This window comes from Podarcis liolepis (genome assembly GCF_965112155.1).
Source record: "Podarcis liolepis genome assembly, chromosome: 7".
In the NCBI taxonomy this organism is placed as follows: Eukaryota; Metazoa; Chordata; class Lepidosauria; order Squamata; family Lacertidae; genus Podarcis; species Podarcis liolepis.
This window is the reverse complement of record NC_139561.1, coordinates 82473915-82493846: the sequence shown is the minus strand read 5'-3', so window position 1 is coordinate 82493846 and position 19932 is coordinate 82473915. Positions and strand designations below refer to the sequence as shown.

The following is a 19932-nucleotide window of genomic DNA, read 5'->3' as shown; positions in this document are numbered from 1 at the left end:
TACTTATCTTCACACTGATTTGAAGCCACTTTGTGTCCTTCCAAAAAGAAGAAGAAGAAGAAGAAGAGTTTGGATTTGATATCCCGCCTTTCACTCCCCTTCAGGAGTCTCAAAGCGGCTAACATTCTCCTTGCCCTTCCTCCCCCACAACAAACACTCTGTGAGGTGAGTGGGGCTGAGAGACTTCACAGAAGTGTGACTGGCCCAAGGTCACCCAGCAGCTGCATGTGGAGGAGCGGAGACGCGAACCCGGTTTCCCAGATTACGTGACTACCGCTCTTAACCACTACACCACCAGAGACTCCTGGGGGGCTGGAGGGACATTGCTGGAACAGCTCTTGCGTTGGGGCAATTGGCTAAAATGTTTTAAACGATTCCAATTTTGGTTTCTCTGTTTTGTTTTTGTTGGGTTGATGTTGGTTAAATGTTTTGTTGGGATTGGCGGTTATTTTAATTTGGGTATAACTGTAAACTGTTTATTATTGTTATTGTTATTATTATTGATTTATTGGTTTGTTTGTTGCCCGTGTAGGATATTTTGTTTTTTAATATTTGATGCTTTGTTGCGTTTTTATATATGTTGTAAGCCACCCAGAGTGGCTGAGGAAACCCAGCAAGATGGGTGGGATATAAAATTTATAATCATCATCATCATCATCATCTCCAGCTAGGATAAAGTGTTTTCAGAGAGCCCCTCTCCAGCATGCTGGGAAATGCATGTTTATTTTGTAACCAAAGGCAACGTGGGCCTTGTGACCCAAGACAGGCCTGATTCCACCGTGAGTTTGTATCTGTTGCCCTCACTTATCTGTTTTCTCAGTTGAACAATGACTGTGTACTCCTTGTCTCTCTAGGGGCTGCTAAGACAGAGGTTTTTGCTGATGGCCATGGAAACAGAAGTGGAGCTCCTAAGTCTCAAGGCATAAAGGAACAATACCTCAGAGCTTATGCTTACTGCAGAAGCTGTCCACACTGGAGTTTTGAGGACCAAATAAAGAGGCCTGGAAGTCAGGACATAACCGCAAGGCTGGACAATTGGAAACTTCAAACTAGTGCAGGTTATGGCAGCCTGCTTGTTGACTGGCACGAGCTGTTGAATACCACATTGCCTGTTTTGAACCATCTGCACTGCGTGAAGTATCATTTCTGCAATCACTTCGAAGTGCTGGCTATTACTTTTAAAAGGTGATCAGCCTGGTTTCCTCAAGGGATGTCTCCTCCCATATGAGCCTCCCTCATAGGAAGAACTTACAACAATGGCTTGGTCCAGCTTCTGTCTAATGAGGAAGCCATAAGAGGAACTGCTTTCCAAGAAATGGTTCTACTGTCACAGCCTTCCTGCTGGCTAAGTAAGAAAAGAAAAGCAATAACCCTGTTTATTTCAGCTGGCCTGTGCTGTTTTGTGTTTCTTTCTCTTATTGTCCAGCTTCAATGGGGCATTGTGTTGTTGTTGTTGTATTTTAAATCTGTAAACCACTGTGATATAGTTTATGAACAGATATGTGTAAATTTCAAATAAAATAAATGTGCAGTCCTGAGTGTGTCTATTCTGAAGTCGTATTAATTTCAGCAGAGTTACTCTCAAGTAAGTATGCATAGGACAGGCTGCATTCTTACACCATATATCATAACACTGAATTCATACCATGGTTGGCTAGGGGAGCATTCACACAATACATATATATATATCATTATGGGTTAGTTTACCTTGTTGAAAATGCAGATTTGTGTTTAAACATAGCTCTTCTCTTGACAGGAACACCTGGGTATTTCCTTTTAGTTTTTATCATGTTTATGTCCCCACTTTTCATGCGCTGGAAGATGTTTTTAATACATCGCTGTAGTACTTGTCATACTGCCACTTGTTGTCACTATAGTACTCCCCGCACAGGTAACAGCAACTGCAGCAGCAATTTGTGAGGACGGGGAAGGAGACATCTTTTGGGCAGGGAAACCCATCATTCTTTAAATCCCTGTGGTTCCAGTTTGATGGGACCAGACAAACCAGAACAACAGGTCCAGTTTACTGAGAACTACTTTTTAAAAAATTATTTGCATTTACAGAAACAGGAAGAGAGAGCCTATTTAACCCCCTCCCTCTGTCCCACTTACAACTTCGTACCAAACACAGCATGTATACTAATACCAAATGACTTCCCTTCCACGCTTTTCCTGGTTTGTTTGCTTTTCTACTACTCTGTGTAATCCACATCTTTTTTTAATTATCCAATTTGTTATCTATTAAAAACACTATCTCTGCTGGATTTAGTTCACCGAGAGCTTCTTGAGTGCACTGGGCTAGCAGATGGAGAAGCATTCGTGGCTGCTTTGATTTCTAATGTGTACAAGAAATTTCACAACCTTAAACACAACAAAATTAAGAGCTAAGAAACAGAATTAGTGAGAGACTGGGTTGCTTTGGGTTTGTTTTTATTTTCCCCACATCTTCCAATTTGGGCAGTAGGATTATCCTGTTGGTTCTAATGGGCCACCTGTTTCCTAGGAAGCAGTTAACAGTCTGTGCAAACCAGCGAACATTTACCGTCTCCTAACAAGCTTGACGTACGTATTCCTTTCCTTTCTCTGCTGTGCCATATTTCCCCCTTACCAAGAGGCAGCGGGAACCAAATTTTGGCTTCGCACAGGGCTCTGCTGGAATTTGAGAGCCCAAGGTCCACCACTGCTGCTGTTTTCCCTTCTCCTCCTCATCACCCGCCTACGGAGGCACCTGTGTCACTCTGCCTATTGACAGGGCTGGGCCAGTCATCTACTTGTACAGTCTCAAATGCCTGATTATCAGCGATCAAGTTTCACATTTCATACAGCGAAAAAACTTCCCATTAAGCAAACAGTGGGTGACAGCCAGGCTTTTTTTTAGTACTCTGTGGTTTTGCCCAATTCTCCGCTTTTGCCCAGTTTTCTTGCCTGTCCTCTGGTATTTCCCCTGCATGTGCCATTTGTTGGCATCTGTCTCAAGAGACAATGGAGTGCACCTCCGGGGGTGAAGCCAACCCACTGGAAAATCACAGCACTGGTTGTGGCTGCAGAGACTGGTAACTTAGCTGCTGCCTCCCGTGTTGTTTTTGCTACATTAGCAACAGTGAAGTGACCTCTCCACGATGCAACCCTGGGCAGTGTGCATGGAGGTCCTGGGCTGCCCAGACGACAAGACCCTGCTTCTCAGCCTCACTGATGTGGTCCAAAGGAAAGCATACATTTGGCACCAGCTTGACTGCAGGAGTTGCTGGAAGGAGGCATAAAATCATAAGGCTATAGGCAAAGACCAGGCCATTTATTTTATTTATTCATTTTCTATACAGCTTTGCATGCCTGAAAAGAAATAGCATATAAGAAAACAAGTTGGACACAACAATTCACAGTTCTCTAGCCAGTTAGAAACTCAGATATATAAGCTGGGCGCCAAATGGCTCCTTAAAACAGTACATACAGTGGAAGAGATAAGGCCGTTTTCTGCTCCCCCACTCTTCCCAGACAGGCATGTGATTTACACCAATCTCATCTGCAGCATCGGAGGCGGGAAATACTAACAGGTTACAGTCGCCAAAAACAGAATGTCTGGTTGCCATTTTGGGGCCAGGCAGCTCAAAGGTCATATTTTTCAATACAACTTTTTGGTTCCTGAAATTTGTTCTGATTGTGCAGATAAAATATTACAGAGAATTCTGCAGGATGTTTAAAACAGGCAAGAGCCAAGGATCCCCAGGCATCCACCTTCCCCTGGTCCCAAAGTGGCCAGTAACCGGGTGCAAAATGCACTTGGCGAATTTCAAACACTGATCTATACGTAACACTGCAATGAAGGTGTGGATGTGGTGATAAGATAGGGAAGTCAGCGGAAAACTAAGAACAACTAGCCCCATTTATTCCCATGCTGGAACTACTTTTTCTTTGGTGTGCTCCTTACATTCTCGGGTGGGTTTTCACTCCTTGGTGTGCTTTTTACACTCTGTGGTGCACTTTCACTCCTTTGTGGATTTAGAGCACTGGAAAGAATGTTACTCTGCATCCTGTACTGTATGAACTGTGTTCCCACAGTTCCCACAGTTGACAACAATTTTTCTACAGCAGACACCACATGGGCCACCTTGGAGTTATTACTTTCTTCTTTGAGACGTTGGATTTCACTTTCCATCTCATTGGCCCTCTTCTGAAATCCTTCCTTCAGCAGTTCCTCTTGTTCCTGGGAAGTTGAGAAGCACACAGAGACAGTTTAGTTGACGGAGGGATAAGAAATGGGTCAGAATCTATGAACAGGGATGGGATCAGGCCAGACCTGGACCACTTTGTGTGGCAGTTGTGTTTTCGTTGCCAACCGATGCATTTCCCACTGCACTGTGTTGCCAAATGGCCTCCCATAAAACCAACTGTCTCCAAACTAGACCTGCTTTTTTATTTTGAGCATATAGGGATTTGTGCAAAATCTGACGTGGTTAAGAGCAACAGGAGCTTGGCTATGCGCAACACACAAAATTCAGCTTAATCCTGCTCTGTGTCCTCAGGCAAGCCAATCCCAGCTGGACCCACACCTTCACAGATAAGAGCTACAAATATTAATGGACTCCCATCATCCATGACCACTGGCTGAGGCAGATGGGAGCTGGAGGCCACTAACATTTGGAGGGTACCATGCTGAGAGTGCAGCTTTCTTGCCTCATTCTGCACCATCCATCAGCGGCTTCTTGCCTGCAAGAGCATATTATGCCCATTTTAAAGCAGATTCCCTAAGTTAGGGATTTTCCAGGCACAAATCAAGGTGACGGCAATCACCTTTAAAGCATTAAATAATTTGTTCTTGATTTTGCTTGAAAGACATAGGGTTATGTGGCCTGTATAAAGAGGGTGATGGCATATCCGGGAATATATGGTTTATATTGAGACATTTAGAAGGGTAAAGGAGGCTGTCTGTGAACCAGATTTGGCCTTGAATGGAGGAAGAGTTCTGCTTCTAAGCATCATCCTAAGAAGAAAGAAGGAGCAGGGGAAATGGGACCCTCCAGATTTTTCTGGTCCATGAGCACTGGCCATACTGACTGGGAAAGATGAGAGTTGGCTCCAACCACATCTGGAGGACCACAGACTCCCCACCCCTGGCCTAAATATTGAATCTTCCAGTGGGTCAGTCTGCATCTGACTCAGCTCTCTTTACCTTGAGTTTATGCCGTATCATCTTTTCTGTTTCCTCTTCCATCAACTTCTTCTCTTTCTCCATCTTCTCCTTCAACAGCTGGAGCTGTTCATCGTGGCTTCGCTTCTCATCCTCCACCATTTGCTTCAGTCTGGCCTGCTCCTGTTCCAACAGCTTCTGCTGCAGCTGGGCTGCTTCGGCCTGAGCGCGCTGGGCTGGGGGCCAGCGAAGGAATAGAGACAACATGAATACTGAGGGGGCTGCCATCCCTCGCCGCTATCTCCCCTTCACCCTGTGTTATGCCATTCTGCAAAAAGGTACCACAACTGTAACCCTTCCCTGGGAACTCAGAGCCCAGCCAGAGAAGGCCAGGACGTTTACTTTCTAATACATATAATTTATAACATATACTCATTGCCTTAGATATGCACCTTCAATTTTCTTCTCTTTGTCGGTCAGGGCGTGGTCCATCTGAAGGAGAGAGTTTGCCACCGTCTGCTTGGATTTCAGGAATTCTTCAAGAGCTTTGTCTGCCTGATAACACATTGAGAGCAAAAGTTATTCATTTTACAGTATAATGGGGGGACGGACGAGATTATATATTGTGATTAAGGACAAAAATTGGTGTATAGTAAATTAATAATTGTATTAATTTTTGTAATAATTGTATTAATTAATTAATCTTAATGAGGTGCTGAAAAATTGATAATAGTGGTCCCTAATCCCTCTCTTATGGTGCTGGAGGAAACTCTTGAGAGTCCCATGGACTGCAAGAAGATCAAACCTCTCCATTCTGAAGGAAAACAGCCCTGAGTGCTCACTGGAAGGACAGATCCTGAAGCTGAGGCTCCAATACTTTGGCCACATCATGAGAAGAGAAGACTCCCTGGAAAAGACCCTGATGCTGGGAAAGATTGAGGGCACAAGGAGAAGGGGACAACAGAGGACGAGATGGTTGGACAGTGTTCTCAAAGCTACCAGCATGAGTTTGACCAAACTGCGGGAGGAATGCCTGGTGTGCTATGGTCCAGGGGGTCACGAAGAGTCGGACTCGACTAAACGACTAAACAACCTCTCACATAACCTAGAAGACAAAGTTCTCTTTTAAACTATTTTATGTAAACCGCTTTAATATATTTTTCATTGAACAGAGTTTATTCATTTTGGTAAGTAGACGAACAAACTAATTCACTTTGAATCAAGCCCTATTGAATTCAGTGGGGCTTACTCCCAAGAAAATATTCACAGTATTGCACCCCAGGTCTAAAGTTTGGATCTGTCCTCAGTCAGTATAAGAATGCTCATTCTTTGGATATCACAGAAATGCTGGCTTCCTGCCCTACCTGAATTCCTTTCTCAGGTACCAAGTGGTATTTCTTCTCTATTTCGTCCCGTTTCTTCAGATAACGCTGGTAGCCACCAGGCACAGAATAAATTCCCATCCGGAGCTCATCTTCTAGCTCCTGGGAAAGATCTGTCAGCATGGCAAAGCAGCGGTCAAAAGACGCCTGCTCATTCTTCCTGCAGAACTCTTCCTTTTTCTGCTTCAGCTCTTGCTACGAGAGACAGAAAATTGGCAGAAAGATGATCTGTTAATAATGATGAAAAAGCTTTTCCTCTTCAGTGGAAAGACTTACTAACAAGGCCACATCAAAACTGCAGTACAAATTTCAATTGACTTAGCTGTCCCCACTCCCACCGAAAATCATGGGAACTGGCTACAACATCAATGATCTATAACGGCTGCATTTCTAAAATGTAGGCCAGTTTAAATTGTCTGGCTCCACCTTTCCTAAAGTTAAAAACTAAGTGCGTAACCAATCAAACTGCAATCCTACCAGTCTTCTGGGATATGTGTTTGTCTTCCATTTCATCTAGGGAATGTGTCTTTCACAGGTAACTAAGCGAGCAATCCTACAGCAAGATGCTCCACGATGAACGGGCTAGGATCCAGCGGATCTCTGGCTGAGCCAGGAAGTTCCCCACACAAGCAAGCTATGCTGGCTTCGCTCCCTCATTCTCGGTTCAGTCGGGGATACACTAGAGTTTCCTCCAGATCCTGGTTCAGCCATGACTCACATCTTGAGCTGGCCTAAAGCCTGAAAAGGGGGCATTTAAGGGGCATGGTGGGGGCAGGACCGGGAGGGGGGTCCTAAGCCTATTCTGCTCCGTCATGTGACCTGGAACCCCAATGAAAACTCAGACGGCCAAGGGGATGGTGCAGTTTAAACACTTATTTTAAAGGTTTGTTCTCCCTCTGCCAGGCTTAAGATTGCTATGCAAGCAGTAGCTCAATGGCTGAATGGAGTTTGGTGTATAACTTTACATCAGCTTAGCTTACACCAGCCTGCTTTATGCCACCTTTCTATGTTCCTTTTTGCCTTTGGATAACAAGAGGCTGTCTCCATTCTGAAGAGAGAGATTTTTAGAAAACCGTGCGAGTTTTGGAAGGCCCTCCTAGCTGTGATGCTCAGAGCTATGCTAGGTAAGCGTTTATTCTGCTAAGTTTTATTTATTTTTTCCTGATCTTGTTTTCTTCTAAATGTTTCCTTCAGCCAATTAACTTTTATGTAGGAAGACAGGAAGCTCCCTTGTACAGAGTCAGACCAGTATTGTCTATCCTTGGGGCAGAGGAGTTTTTTTTTTTTAAAAAAAGAGAACAGATTTACCTTAAGCTTCTCTTGTGATTTTTTTACCAACTCATTGCCAAAAGCACGGGACATGAAGATGCCAGTGGCTTCCCTCTCACACTCGGCGTGCACCGCCAGCAGCTCATTGACGGAGCCCGTGGGCAGCTTCAACCGCTGCCCCATCCGCTCTTCGTAACAGGAAATGGCATCACACACGGCTGCTGCGTTCTCAATCTCCGCCAGGGCCAGCACAGCATTCTCCAAGCAGGGCAAATCCCCGCTGTTGATAGCATTGACGTAGGTCTTCACCAGGTTCTGAAGCACTGAAGAGGGAAGAATTGGGCCAAGTCACCAAATCAGAAATGGCAGAACAGGGATGCCCATCCCACTTAACTTTTGTACGCCAAGGAAATGTATCCCGAGTCAAACATCTTTCAAACGTTTGTACTATGACTGGGGACACATCATCCACTGTACCTGCAGATTTCTCATAAAAGAAATAGATATTCTGCACAAAACAAGAGGCAGAGAAGACACGTTTTTAAAAGGAATGTTCTAGCCCTCATGCCTGTAGAAAATAACCTGAAATATGAAGGAAGCACTTGGGAATGCTTAAAAAGCAGAGATTACTATTCTCTGGCCTGCACCCACATCTCATTCCTAATTATTATTGCCTCTCTATGCTACATATGTATTATTGCCTTCCGTACTTCTGGTTCTTGCCAAAACTGGAAGCAGCCCAATCCATAACTCATCGTCAGCACAGTGTGTATCCTGCAGTCCTGGGGCCACACTGTGATAAGTACGAAACAGCACAACTGGGCTCAGAACCCAGCTCAGAACCAATATTTTATTGAATACAAGAAATAAAACATCAACAAAACAAGGAACAAAGCCCCTATATTAGCAGCACCATGGGGAATTAACTCTGCAGAAATAGGCATGGAAGCGCTTGGTCTATTAACTCTCAATAAATAAAAGGGGGAGGTGGTGAACAGGATTTTTAGTAGCCAAATGTCATGGGTTCAAGCCCTACATAATAAATTATGTAAGCATTTAAAACAATGCATGCAATGTTGCTTTCTGCACAAATGACACAACCAAATTTCTCTGAAAGTAGAATTTGGGTTCCATCACAGAATCGTTACTGTATTTTATTCTCTGTATATAGTTTTCAAAATAAATTCTAGCTAAATGATGTTCAGCAGCTTACATGCAATTCAGCCTGCACGTGAACAAAGAAATCGTCAAACTGCAGAGCAAGGACAAACTAAAGCATTTTCTACAGTCAGGTGGGTCACTATTGGTTTCTGATGTCACCTGATCCCTTCTTGGCTGGTAGCTGAGTAACACCATTCACCTCAAGCTGACAGCTTCCTACACCCCCAAACTGCTCTGGAGGAAAAAGCCCCCCATCCATGGGGTTCCCAGATTGAGACCAGTTATTAGTATTATTAGAACGGCACTGGGTAAAACTAATTACTTTACTCAGAATGGTTCCCTACCCACCAACCCCAGCCTACAATCTTTCAAAAATGTTCCCTACTTCTCCCTGTCACAACTTGGCCTCCCGGGACTGTCTTGGGTCGCGATGTCTCCCAGATGTGTTGGCAGAAACGAGCCACCGGCTCCAAGAAATCTTCCTCCAAATCATCTTCTTCCAGTTCCTCCAGCCGAGACAACTTTTTCCTGCTAGCTGGGCGGTCAAAGGTGAAACATTTCCGCGAAGGAAAGAATCTGCGGATACACGACCTGGGCATGTTGCACCTCTGGATTTGCTCACTATTACCTGGGGGAGAAGAAGTGTGAGTACACAAGACAATCTGCTACTATCGCCAAATTCCACACAAAATATGCCAACCATCTCCCTGGTGGAGTAAACTCACCTGGTTACCTGTAAACATTCAATTCTCCATGCCAACTCGACTGACACCTGAGGTCCCAGGACTTGCTGTAAACAGAGTTAGGATATTGCTCTCTGTTTCAGCACTGCAATGTTATGGCCTTGCTCTGAGTACAGTGGTACCTTGGGTTAAGTACTTAATTCGTTCTGGAGGTCCATTCTTAACCTGAAACTGTTCTTAACCTGAAGCACCACTTTAGCTAATGGGGCCTCCCGCTGCTGCTGCTGTGCCACCACGGCGCAAGTTCTGTTCTCATCCTGAAGCAAATTTCTTAACCCCAGGTACCATTTCTGAGTTAGCAGAGTCTGTAACCTGAAGCGTCTGTAACACGAGGTACCACTGTATATATTTCCCTCTTCATAGCGCACTTACAGCTCGCATGTGTATATTTGAGATTAGCAGGTAAGACTCCTATGTCATAGGGGTTTCAGGGAGCCCAGTCCAACTGTACAAGCAACTTAGCTTGGTGGCATGAGGTTTTTCACGATTTTGTGGCTTTTAGCTTTTACTGTTTGGGTATCAACATTGTAATTGTTGTAGGGCATTTGTAAACCTCCCTGGGAGCACAACTGAGGATTGGCATGAAGAGTTATTAGTAATGCAGTCTGCAGCCAGAGACATGTGCCTCAGGAACCGGTGTGATATATCTCTGTGTCTTGCTCCATGTAGCACAGGGGAAATCAGTTCAACCTCTTTAGCCTGCAGTGGCTATGTGACTGGATACATTCACCCACCTGAATATTAGGCCTTTTTGACTTAGATCATTTGTGTACCTCTCAACTAACGGTGTCCTCTCTCCATCTCAGACACTGCATTTCCCCCCTTGCAGTTACTGTACCTTTCTGCAGTCTCAAGGCATTTTCCAGGTACCCGTCCTCAGTGACGGGGTATCCATCTATCTCCAGCTGTAGTGTGAAATCCCGCACTGCCCAGATGAAGTCTGGGAAGAAACGGACAAATTCGGCAGAGTTCTCCTCCTCTTCATCTTCCCCGGAGGAAGCTTTGGCTTTAATCCTTTTTGTCAGCTCAGTGACGTAGCTGGGGAATGCTAAGGAAAACAATTCCAGGGCTGGTTTGGGGCCTGTTTGAACCTGCAGTTGTGGGCTGGCCGGAAATGATGATACAGCTTTTGAGCAGAAAGATTTACACTACAGAAAGACCACATATAGTTGTACCTTGGAAGTCAAACGGAATCCGTTCTGGAGGGCTGTTCAACTTCCAAAACGTTCGGAAACCAAAATGCAGCTTCTGATTGGCTGCGGGAAGCTCCTGCAGCCAATCGGAAGCCGTGCCGGATGTTTGGCTTCTGAAAATCGTTCGAAAACCGGAACATTCACTTCCGGTTTTTGATCGTCCTGGAACCGAAAAGCATGAGTTCCAAGGCATTCGGCAACCAAGATACGACTGTATTGCAACTGTAATTAAGGCAGGGTTTTGTGGCAAGGGGCTGGCATCTCTCATTTTTACACCTTGAGGCCAATTTCTGATTTTATGCCTTCTGGAGTTCCTGCCTGCACCCCCTCCCATAGAGTGAAACCCCTAGGGGGGACAACTTACAACTGCCTCCTCCTAGTTCCTCCAGGCCAAGAGTGCAAGGCCAGCTGGGATTTCCGATGCCCCAAAAGGATACTGCAGATTCTCCAGCGCATTTTGATCAATGGTGCCTATGCTGTTGTACACCAGGGTGCTGCTGAGCAGAATGGCCAGGGCAAAGATCCCGAGTCATTCTGTGTGTTTCCCTGAAACAGAAATATAATATCAGTTACCACGGGGGGGGGGGGGTTCAGCCAGAACTCAGTTCTGCCACCTCTCTGGTAGACGCCATTGCCATTAATACCAGATCAACACACAACACAATTGCCTCTTTACATAAATCATGTTCAGAATACCACAACACAAACGCCTCTGACTGGCAACTTCTGCATTCCCATGGACTATTTTGGCTGAAAAAAACCTCCTGGAAAATCTCCTGAAAACCTTGTCACTGAAGAAGCCCAATGGGCGAAACAAGGGTCTATCCTGAGAACTGGTCTTTCATCAGCTGCCTTATTGTTACTAAGTTTGTTACACTCTGAAGACATAGGACAATGCAGAAGGAAGATATCAGTATGTTGTTTCCCACAGGAACTGTATGTTGTAATCGTTGGACTTGACAATCTTTGGACTTGACTATCCTTAGATGTTATGACAATAAAAACATATAGAAGGTTAATAGTAACATGATATGTTATTGCCACCAGGAACTGTGCTTTGCAATTTTTTGATATGACAATTATATATAATGTTATGTTACTTTACAGCTAGTTACTGTGTGTGTTGTGGTATTCTTAACACCAGGTCAGCATATTTTGCCACAAGGCTCTTTCGAAAGGGCTAGTCTTCCGCTGTCATGCCAGCTGCCATCTCCCCCAGCTCACCTTCTGCACATCACCCAACCCTTCTGTGTCCAGCAACAGCAGTGTGAGGTCAGGCCTGTGGGGGTGAGGGAGGCACCACATCCAGATGCCCTTTGTAAGCCCCTGCACTGTGGCACCCAAACAGAAGCCTGAGGAAAGAGCGGGCAATGATTCAGAGAGAGAAAACAACAGGTGCCAAGGCTTAAGGCGCAGGTCACTGGGAAACCCCTCTGAACTCAATGAAACATTTGTCACAGCCCCATCATAGCTTTAAAGCACACGAGTTCCACACACACACCAAGAATAATGGGAACTGTAGTTTGCTTGGGTGCTGGGAATAGTAGCTTAGCAAGTAATGAAAGAAAACTTGTGCACAAAACAAAGAAGAACCTATGTAAGCTGTAAAGTGTCAAGCACGTTAAACCTGGGACTAGGATGCAGAAGAACAGAGTTGGAATCCACACAGGGAGACATTGGGCTAGTTCAGGGGTCAGCAACCTTTTTTAGCCGTGGGCCAGTCCACCGTCCCTCAGACCATGTGGTGGGCAGACTATATTTTGAAGGGGGGGGGGAAATGAACGAATTCCTATGTCCCACAAATAACCCAGAGATGCATTTTAAATAAAAGGACACGTTCTACTCATGTAAAAACACACTGATTTCCGGACTGTCCGCAGGCCAGACTGAGAAGGAGATTGGGCTGTAGGCCTTAGGTTGCCTACCCTAGTTGCTGTCTCTCAGCTGAACCTATCTCACAGGGTTTCTGTGAGCATAAAATGTATATGGGGAAAACTGAATACCACCTGGAGCTCCTTGGAGGAAATGTGGGGTATATATATACGTAATAAAAAATAACCTGCCATATTTGCGGAGCCTCCTGTGAATTCTGCTGAGTGGGGACCCCTGACTCAAAGTCCTATCTCCCCTCTGGTTCTATATAAATATTAATTTATTCCTCTTCCTCCATGTTTCTCCCCAGGCTAGGCAGAAAACCCAGGGGCTCTGATACCCTGTTCCAGAAACACCAGACTCCACTGCCTTGCTCCTCATGCTAAGCTACTGGACTCCAGCCCTTCCCTTGAGTAACGGGGAATATTCATGAAGCCAGTCACCTTTTCTCTTGCCGGCAAGCCTGTTCATGAGATAGGACTTGCCAGTGCGGTACAACCCCGCAATGGCCACCACCACCACCGGCTGCCGGATCCTGGCAAGCACCTCTGCAGCTTCCCGGTTCACCACCAACTTCCCGTCCGGCATGTTCTCAATTAGGCAAACAGGAGCCGCCATGTGGACCTGCCCTGGGGCCATCGTGCAAAAGATGATGGGTCTGCAAAAGGAAAACAGGAGCTCACAACACAGTGGAAACTCAAGTGTGTGTCTGCCTATTAGTGAGTCCGTGTTTCCCAAACTTGGGTCTCCAGCTGTTTTGGGACTACAGTTCCCATCATCCCTGACCACTGGTCCTGCTAGCTACGAATGATGGGAATTGTAGTCCAATTCAATTCAAGTGTCTCTCTGCCTGTGAGGGAGTGAATGAGTGAAACCTGACTGGAAAAAGAGTTCAGGAAGGGCACAAATCACGATTCAGCTTCGCCTCACTGGGATCCTAGGTATCTTCTGGCACCTGAAAGTTACCCAGTTGGACATTCTCAGGATAGTTGTGACAAGTCTACATCTGCCCTAGATGCTGTCATTTTTCTTTCATGCACACCTGGAAATAGACTTTGTCCCTACTGTCACCATTCCCCCCCAGCACCACACCTATGGCTTTCATTTTATCGGAACTGATGTGAAGCCGGCAGAACTGCCCCCCTCCCCATTTAAGAATACATTCTGGCGTGTCAATATTTTAATTCCCGCCCCTCCCATGCCTCTGTTGCAAGAGCCACGTATTATTTCTACTATCGGCAAAAGTTCTCTTCTCCCTCGCTTTCCATGAACCCATTCAAACTTTTCCCAGTGGTTATTATTCCCTAAATCAGGTGCACATCTACAATGGGACCCCGTCCACTCTGGCAGTTTCCTTAATTGTTTAAGAGGGGGAAATATGGCACAGCAGAGAAAGGAAAGGAATACGTACGTCAAGCAAGCTTGTTAGGAGACAGTAAATGTCACAGTTCTTCCTCCAGGCATAGCTTCCTTATGAGGAGACTCAGGGCCGGAGGGTGGGGCAAGGCAGGTGGAAAGAGGCCTTGCCTGATGAAGTCTCTCCCCTCACAGTTCTTCCTCCAGGCACAGCTTCCTTATGAGGAGACTCAGGGCTGGAGGGTGGGGCAAGGCAGGTGGAAGGAGGCCTTGCCTGATGAAGTCTCTCCCTTCACAGTTCTTCCTCCAGGCATAGCTTCCTTATGAGGAGACTCAGGGATGGAGGGTGGGGCAAGGCAGGTGGAAGGAGGCCTTGCCTGATGAAGTCTCTCCTCTCACCAGGTTTACTTCCAGGTTTTCGGTGTTCAGGAACCAAAACATTCCAAAACAGAGGCATTTGGGAACCGAGGTTTGACTGTATCTTTCCCGTAAGGCTGTGGCAAATATTACAGCCAAGAACAGAACCAACCAGATCCCATGCCCAGCAAAATGGAAACACAGAAAACCAGCAGCCATTTAACATCATCTCCTTCATGTCCACTGAGCTCTCAACTGTGGAGTTAGCACTTTTGCAAGCGCCTCACATGATGTTTGTTCTGGTCTTGCAAGGAATTCTTTACCAGATTTACACTGGAGGACCTACTGTTGACAGAATGATGCCTCCCTCTGTCTGCAATAGATAGGGAGGGTCCCTGACCATGGCTCTTTTCTCTGGTGAAAACCACATTTATTTTGAGTTTGTGTGTTTCCCCTCATTTTCTAGTTTCCCCCTCATCTTCTATTGTGTGTGTATTTGGGACTGTTTGGGTGAAGTCAGGACCCACCGCAGGTAGCAAACTATCTCCTTCCCCCTCGTTTCCCAGCCCCCAAATGCCAATGGTTTAAGTCAAGCAATGGAGCTATGGATGTGTGGAGTTTAGCATAGGCACAAACTCCTAGGGGCCGAGGTCCATTTGCCCACCCCCCTTAAAATATTTGAGGGGTCCAGCTCCCCCCCAACAAAAGTTTAAATGGTGTGTGAGCACTGTTGTGATGTGGGGTTTGTGATTTCAGCTCTCTTGACATAATATGCTGGAGACAGTTCTCTAGTAACACTTCTTTATTAAAGCAAACAAAACTGAGACCTGAGGAGGGGAGAGCTACATTTATAGGGACAGGGAACTAGCAAGAAAGGATACATTTTGGAGGGAACAATATCAGGCAATCACAGTCCTGCCTTTTGGAGGAAACCAATAAGACAGAGGATCCAAATACAGCAGCTTAAATGAACCAATAGTAGCTGTACCCTCTGGAACCAAAAGGCAGTTACTTTACCCTAATGCAAATACAGACAATCATAATACAGATATAAAATCCTTTGACTCAATACACAACAAGCACCATACCATGTGATCGATTATGTGGAGCGGGGCTTACCTAGGCCCCCAATATTTTATTCAAGTTGGCACCCCTGTAGTGTAGTAACTACAAAGTGAGCCATATGCTGTGGCAGATTGGGGTTATAGGGACACCCAGTGTGTTTCCCTCTGTGCTGACAGCAGCTGCCCCACGTGTATCACGCCTCGCTTGCTTCTGTGGACTTGCATTTGTCATTTTACCTCTCATTCACTTTGGAGAGGTCCTTTCTCGGCTCTTCATGCGCTCTCTCTCTCTCTCTTAAGGACCCTGAGCTATTTAGTGTCGTTAGGAAACTGGCCCGCCCCTCCGCCCACACACCCATTGCTTAATTCTTTCTCAAGCTCTGGGAGGAAGACCTTTCATTGCCTACAGACAGCCACCCAATCTTAAACAACTCCTCACCCACAATAATACAACAACCAGACTTAACATGGACACTGGTACCAGAGCCTGCAATAAACCCAGATGCCAACTTTGCTGTCACATACACCCGGACAACACCATTACTGGCCCCAACAACATCAAACATACCATCTCAGGACTATTTAATTGCTCATCTTCTAACATTGTGTATGCCATCAAATGCCAATAGTGCTCTTCAGCTCTCTATATTGGATAAATAGGCCAAACCCTACGCCAGAGGATAAATGGGACATAAATCTGATACAGTGGTACCTCAGGTTACAGACGCTTTAGGTTACAGACACCACTAACCCAGAAATAGTACCGCGGGTTAAGAACTTTGCTTCAGGATGAGAACAGAAATTGAGCAGTGGCGGCACGGCGGCAGTGGGAGGCCCCATTAGCTAAAGTGGTGCTTCAGGTTAAGAACAGTTTCAGGTTAAGAACGGACCTCCAGAGCGAATTAAGTTCTTAACCCGAGGTACCATTGTATCAGGAATCACAAGACAGAGAAACCAGTAGGAGAACACTTCAATCTCCGAGGACATTCTATACAAGATCTCAAAGTAGCTGTCTTATTACAAAAGAATTTCAGAAAGAGACTGGAAAGATAACTTGCTGAATTGCGTTGCAGGTGGCGCTGTGGGTTAAACCACAGAGCCTAGGACTTGCCGATCAGAAGGTCGCCGGTTCGAATCCCCGCGACGGAGTGAGCTCCCGTTGCTCGGTCCCAGCTCCTGCCAACCTAGCAGTTCGAAAGCACATCGAAGTGCAAGTAGATAAATAGGTACAAGTAGATAAATAGGAAAGCCTTTGACAATATTTCTTGGAGTTTTATGAAGAAGAATTTACAGGGGATGGGGGGTAGGTTTTGAAAATGGTATAGGTGCAATTTATTCAGAACAAAAGGCAAAATTAATTGTGACTAATGTGATGAGAGAAGAGTTTAAGATTGAAAAAGGGACACGACAATGTTGCCCAATTTCTCCATTGCTTTTTATATCGGTCCTAGAGGTTTTGCTAAATATGATTAGAAAGGACCAAGAGGTTAAAGGTATACAGGTGGGAGCTAAACAGTATAAATTGAAAGCATTTGCTGATGATTTAGTATTGACCCTGCAGGAGCCAGAACCTAGTATTAAAAGGGTATTGGAACTGATTCAAGAATTTGGACAGGTTGCAGGTTTTAAGTTGAATAAGATGAAAACCAAGGTTCTAGAGAAAAATTTCACTATGAATGAGAGAGAGAAGTTTCAGGAGGAGACAGGACTAACATTGGTTAAAAAAGTGAAATACTTAGGGGTTAACATGACTGCTAAAAATGTGAACTTATTCAAGGATACCGTATTTTTCGCACGATTGGACGCACCGGACCATAGGACGCACCTAGTTTTTTTTGGGGGAAATAAAGGGGGGAAAAATTCCCTTTATTTCCCCCCCAAAAGCAGGTCAGGGAAACCGAACCAGGTCGAGGAACAGCGGGATAGTGGCGCTGCGCCTCCCTGCTGTCCCCCGAGCTTGTGGGGCTGGCTGATGTCTGCCTGGCGCGCGGGGCGCTCTGCTTCAGCGGGCCCCACCCGCCAGGCAGCAGGCTGCTATCCGCAGCGTGGGGAGCCCTGCGGGGAACTCCTGCAGGGCTCCCCACGCTGCGGATGTATGCCTGGCGTGAGGGGCGCTCTGCTTCAGGGCGCCCCACCCGCCAGGCGGCAGGCTGCTATCCGCAGCGTGGGGAGCCCTGCGGGGAACTCCTGCAGGGCTCCCCACGCTGCGGATGTATGCCTGGCGCGAGGGGCGCTCTGCTTCAGGGCGCCCCACCCGCCGGGCGGCAGGCTGCTATCCGCAGCGTGGGGAGCCCTGTGAGGAACTCCTGCAGGGCTCCGCACGCTGCGGATGTCTGCCCGGCGCGAGGGGCGCTCTGCTTCAGGGCGCCCCTCGTGCTGGGCGGCAGGCTGCTATCTGCAGCGTGGGGAGCCCTGTGGGGAACTCCTGCAAGGGTCCCCACGCTGCGGATGTGTTCCCGAAGCGCCGGGCACTCTGCTTTCAGGGTGCCCGACGCTCCGGGAAGCAGGCTGCTATCCGCAGCCTAGACACGGCTAGCGGAGCGCTAATCCCGAAGCTTGGGGCGTGCGGAGCTCAGCGCGCCCCAAGCTTCTGGGTGCCGGCAAGGTCTCCGCTAGACGGCTAGCGGAGACCTTGCCGGCACCCAGAAGCTTGGGGCGCGCTGAGCTCCGCACGCCCCAAGCTTCGGGATTAATGCAGCGCTCCGCTAGCCGTGGGAGAGCTGGGTCTCCCACGGCTAGTGGATAGCTTCCTGAAGCCTGGAGAGCGAGAGGGGTCGGTGCGCACCGACCCCTCTCACTCTCCAGGCTTCAGCGAAAGCCTGCATTCGCTCCATAGGACGCACACACATTTTCCCTTGCTTTTTAGGAGGGAAAAAGTGCGTCCTATGGTGCGAAAAATACGGTAATTATGAAAAATGTTGGACTGAAGTGAAAAAGGACTTAGAAGTATGGACAAATTTGAAATTATCATTGTTAGGCCGAATTGCTGTGATAAAGATGAATGTGCTGCCAAGGATGTTATTTTTGTTCCAAACATTGCAAATTTTGGATAAGATGGATTGCTTCAAGAAGTGGCAGAAGGATATTTCTAGATTTGTTTGGCAGAGCAAGAAGCCTCGAATAAAATTTAAGATATTAACGGATGCTAAAGAAAGAGGTGGATTTGCCCTGCCAGACCTTAAACTTTATTATGATTCAGCTGCTTTTTGTTGGCTGAGAGAATGGCTGCTTCTTGAAAATACTGAAGTGTTGGATTTAGAAGGTTTTAACAATGTATTCAGATGGCATGCATATTTGTGGTATGATAAGGTAAAAGCACATAAAGCATTTAAAAATCATATTGTTAGAAAAGCATTGTTTAATGTTTGGATAAGATATAAGGATTTGTTAGGGGGAAAAACCCCAAGATGGTTGTCACCAATGGAAGCAAAGGCACAGAAAAAACTCAATATGGAGGCCAAATGGCCGAAATATTGGGAAATTCTGGAACAAGATGGAGAGAGAATAAAATTGCAGAGCTTTGAAAAATTGAAAAACAAAGTGCGAGATTGGCTCCATTACTATCAAATAATGGAGGCATACAAATTGGACAAAAAAGTTGGTTTCCAGGTGGAAAAATCAAAATTGGAAACAGAATTGTTAGATCCAAAAACTAAAAATTTGTCAAGAATGTATAACTTGCTGTTGAAATGGAACACTCAGGATGAAACGGTGAAATCAGCTATGATTAAATGGGCACAAGATGTTGGACATAACATGATGGCTGACTGGGAACGGTTATGGACCACAGGTATGAAATTTACGGCATGTAATGCCTTAAGACAAAATTTAATGAAAATGATTTATAGGTGGTACATGACACCAGTTAAGCTTCAAAAAATCTACCATTTGCCCGATAATAAATGTTGGAAATGTAATGAGACTGAAGGTACATTCTTTCACCTTTGGTGGACATGCCCAAGGATTAAGGCATTCTGGGAGATGATTTATAATGAAATGAAGAAGGTATTTAAATATACCTTCCTGAAGAAATATATACCTTTCTCCTGGGCATGGTCGGCCAATTGGTGTTAAAGAAGGATAGAACTTTTTAAATATATGCAACAACATCAGCAAGAATACTCATCGCGAAATATTGGAAGACACAAGATTTACCCACCAGGGAAGAAGGGCAGATGAAGTTGATGGACTACATGGAATTGGCGGAAATGACTGGCAGAATCCGAGACCAGGGAGAAGAGTTGGTGGAAGAAGACTGGAAAAAGTTTAAAGATTATTTACAGAAATACTGTAAAATTAATGAATGTTAGAAAAATGTTGGAATGAAGTTACAGTATATGGCTTTAGTAGAAATGTTATAAGGAATTAAGTATAAATAGATTATTAGAGCATTAAAGGGAAAAATAAGGT

At 45.7% G+C, this 19932-nt stretch overlaps 1 protein-coding gene and 1 pseudogene across 5 annotated transcripts in view; one reads left to right on the top strand and one right to left on the bottom strand.

Annotated features, from left to right (window-relative positions):
• The window catches only part of LOC310712458 (guanylate-binding protein 1-like), a 64383-nt gene that overhangs the window by 14932 nt on the left and 29519 nt on the right, over window positions 1-19932 (top strand). For 3 of the 4 annotated variants that reach the window (XM_083515541.1, XM_083515542.1, XM_083515539.1), the window contains exon 11: window positions 855-1538. The exons of the other annotated variant lie outside the window; for it this stretch is intronic. In XM_083515541.1, the coding sequence (XP_083371667.1) occupies window positions 855-926 (72 nt within the window). In that variant the 3' untranslated portion in view covers window positions 927-1538. Of the gene's footprint in view, window positions 1-854; window positions 1539-19932 lie in introns of those variants that run through there. 4 annotated transcript variants of the gene reach the window in all.
• LOC310712462 (guanylate-binding protein 1-like) lies at window positions 3370-13399 on the bottom strand (annotated as a pseudogene). The gene is made up of 10 exons (XR_014530098.1): window positions 13189-13399; window positions 12098-12225; window positions 11311-11419; window positions 10519-10718; window positions 9323-9565; window positions 7816-8099; window positions 6490-6702; window positions 5578-5680; window positions 5168-5361; window positions 3370-4201 (listed from the first exon to the last, which is right to left on the bottom strand). The product of XR_014530098.1 is annotated as a guanylate-binding protein 1-like (transcript).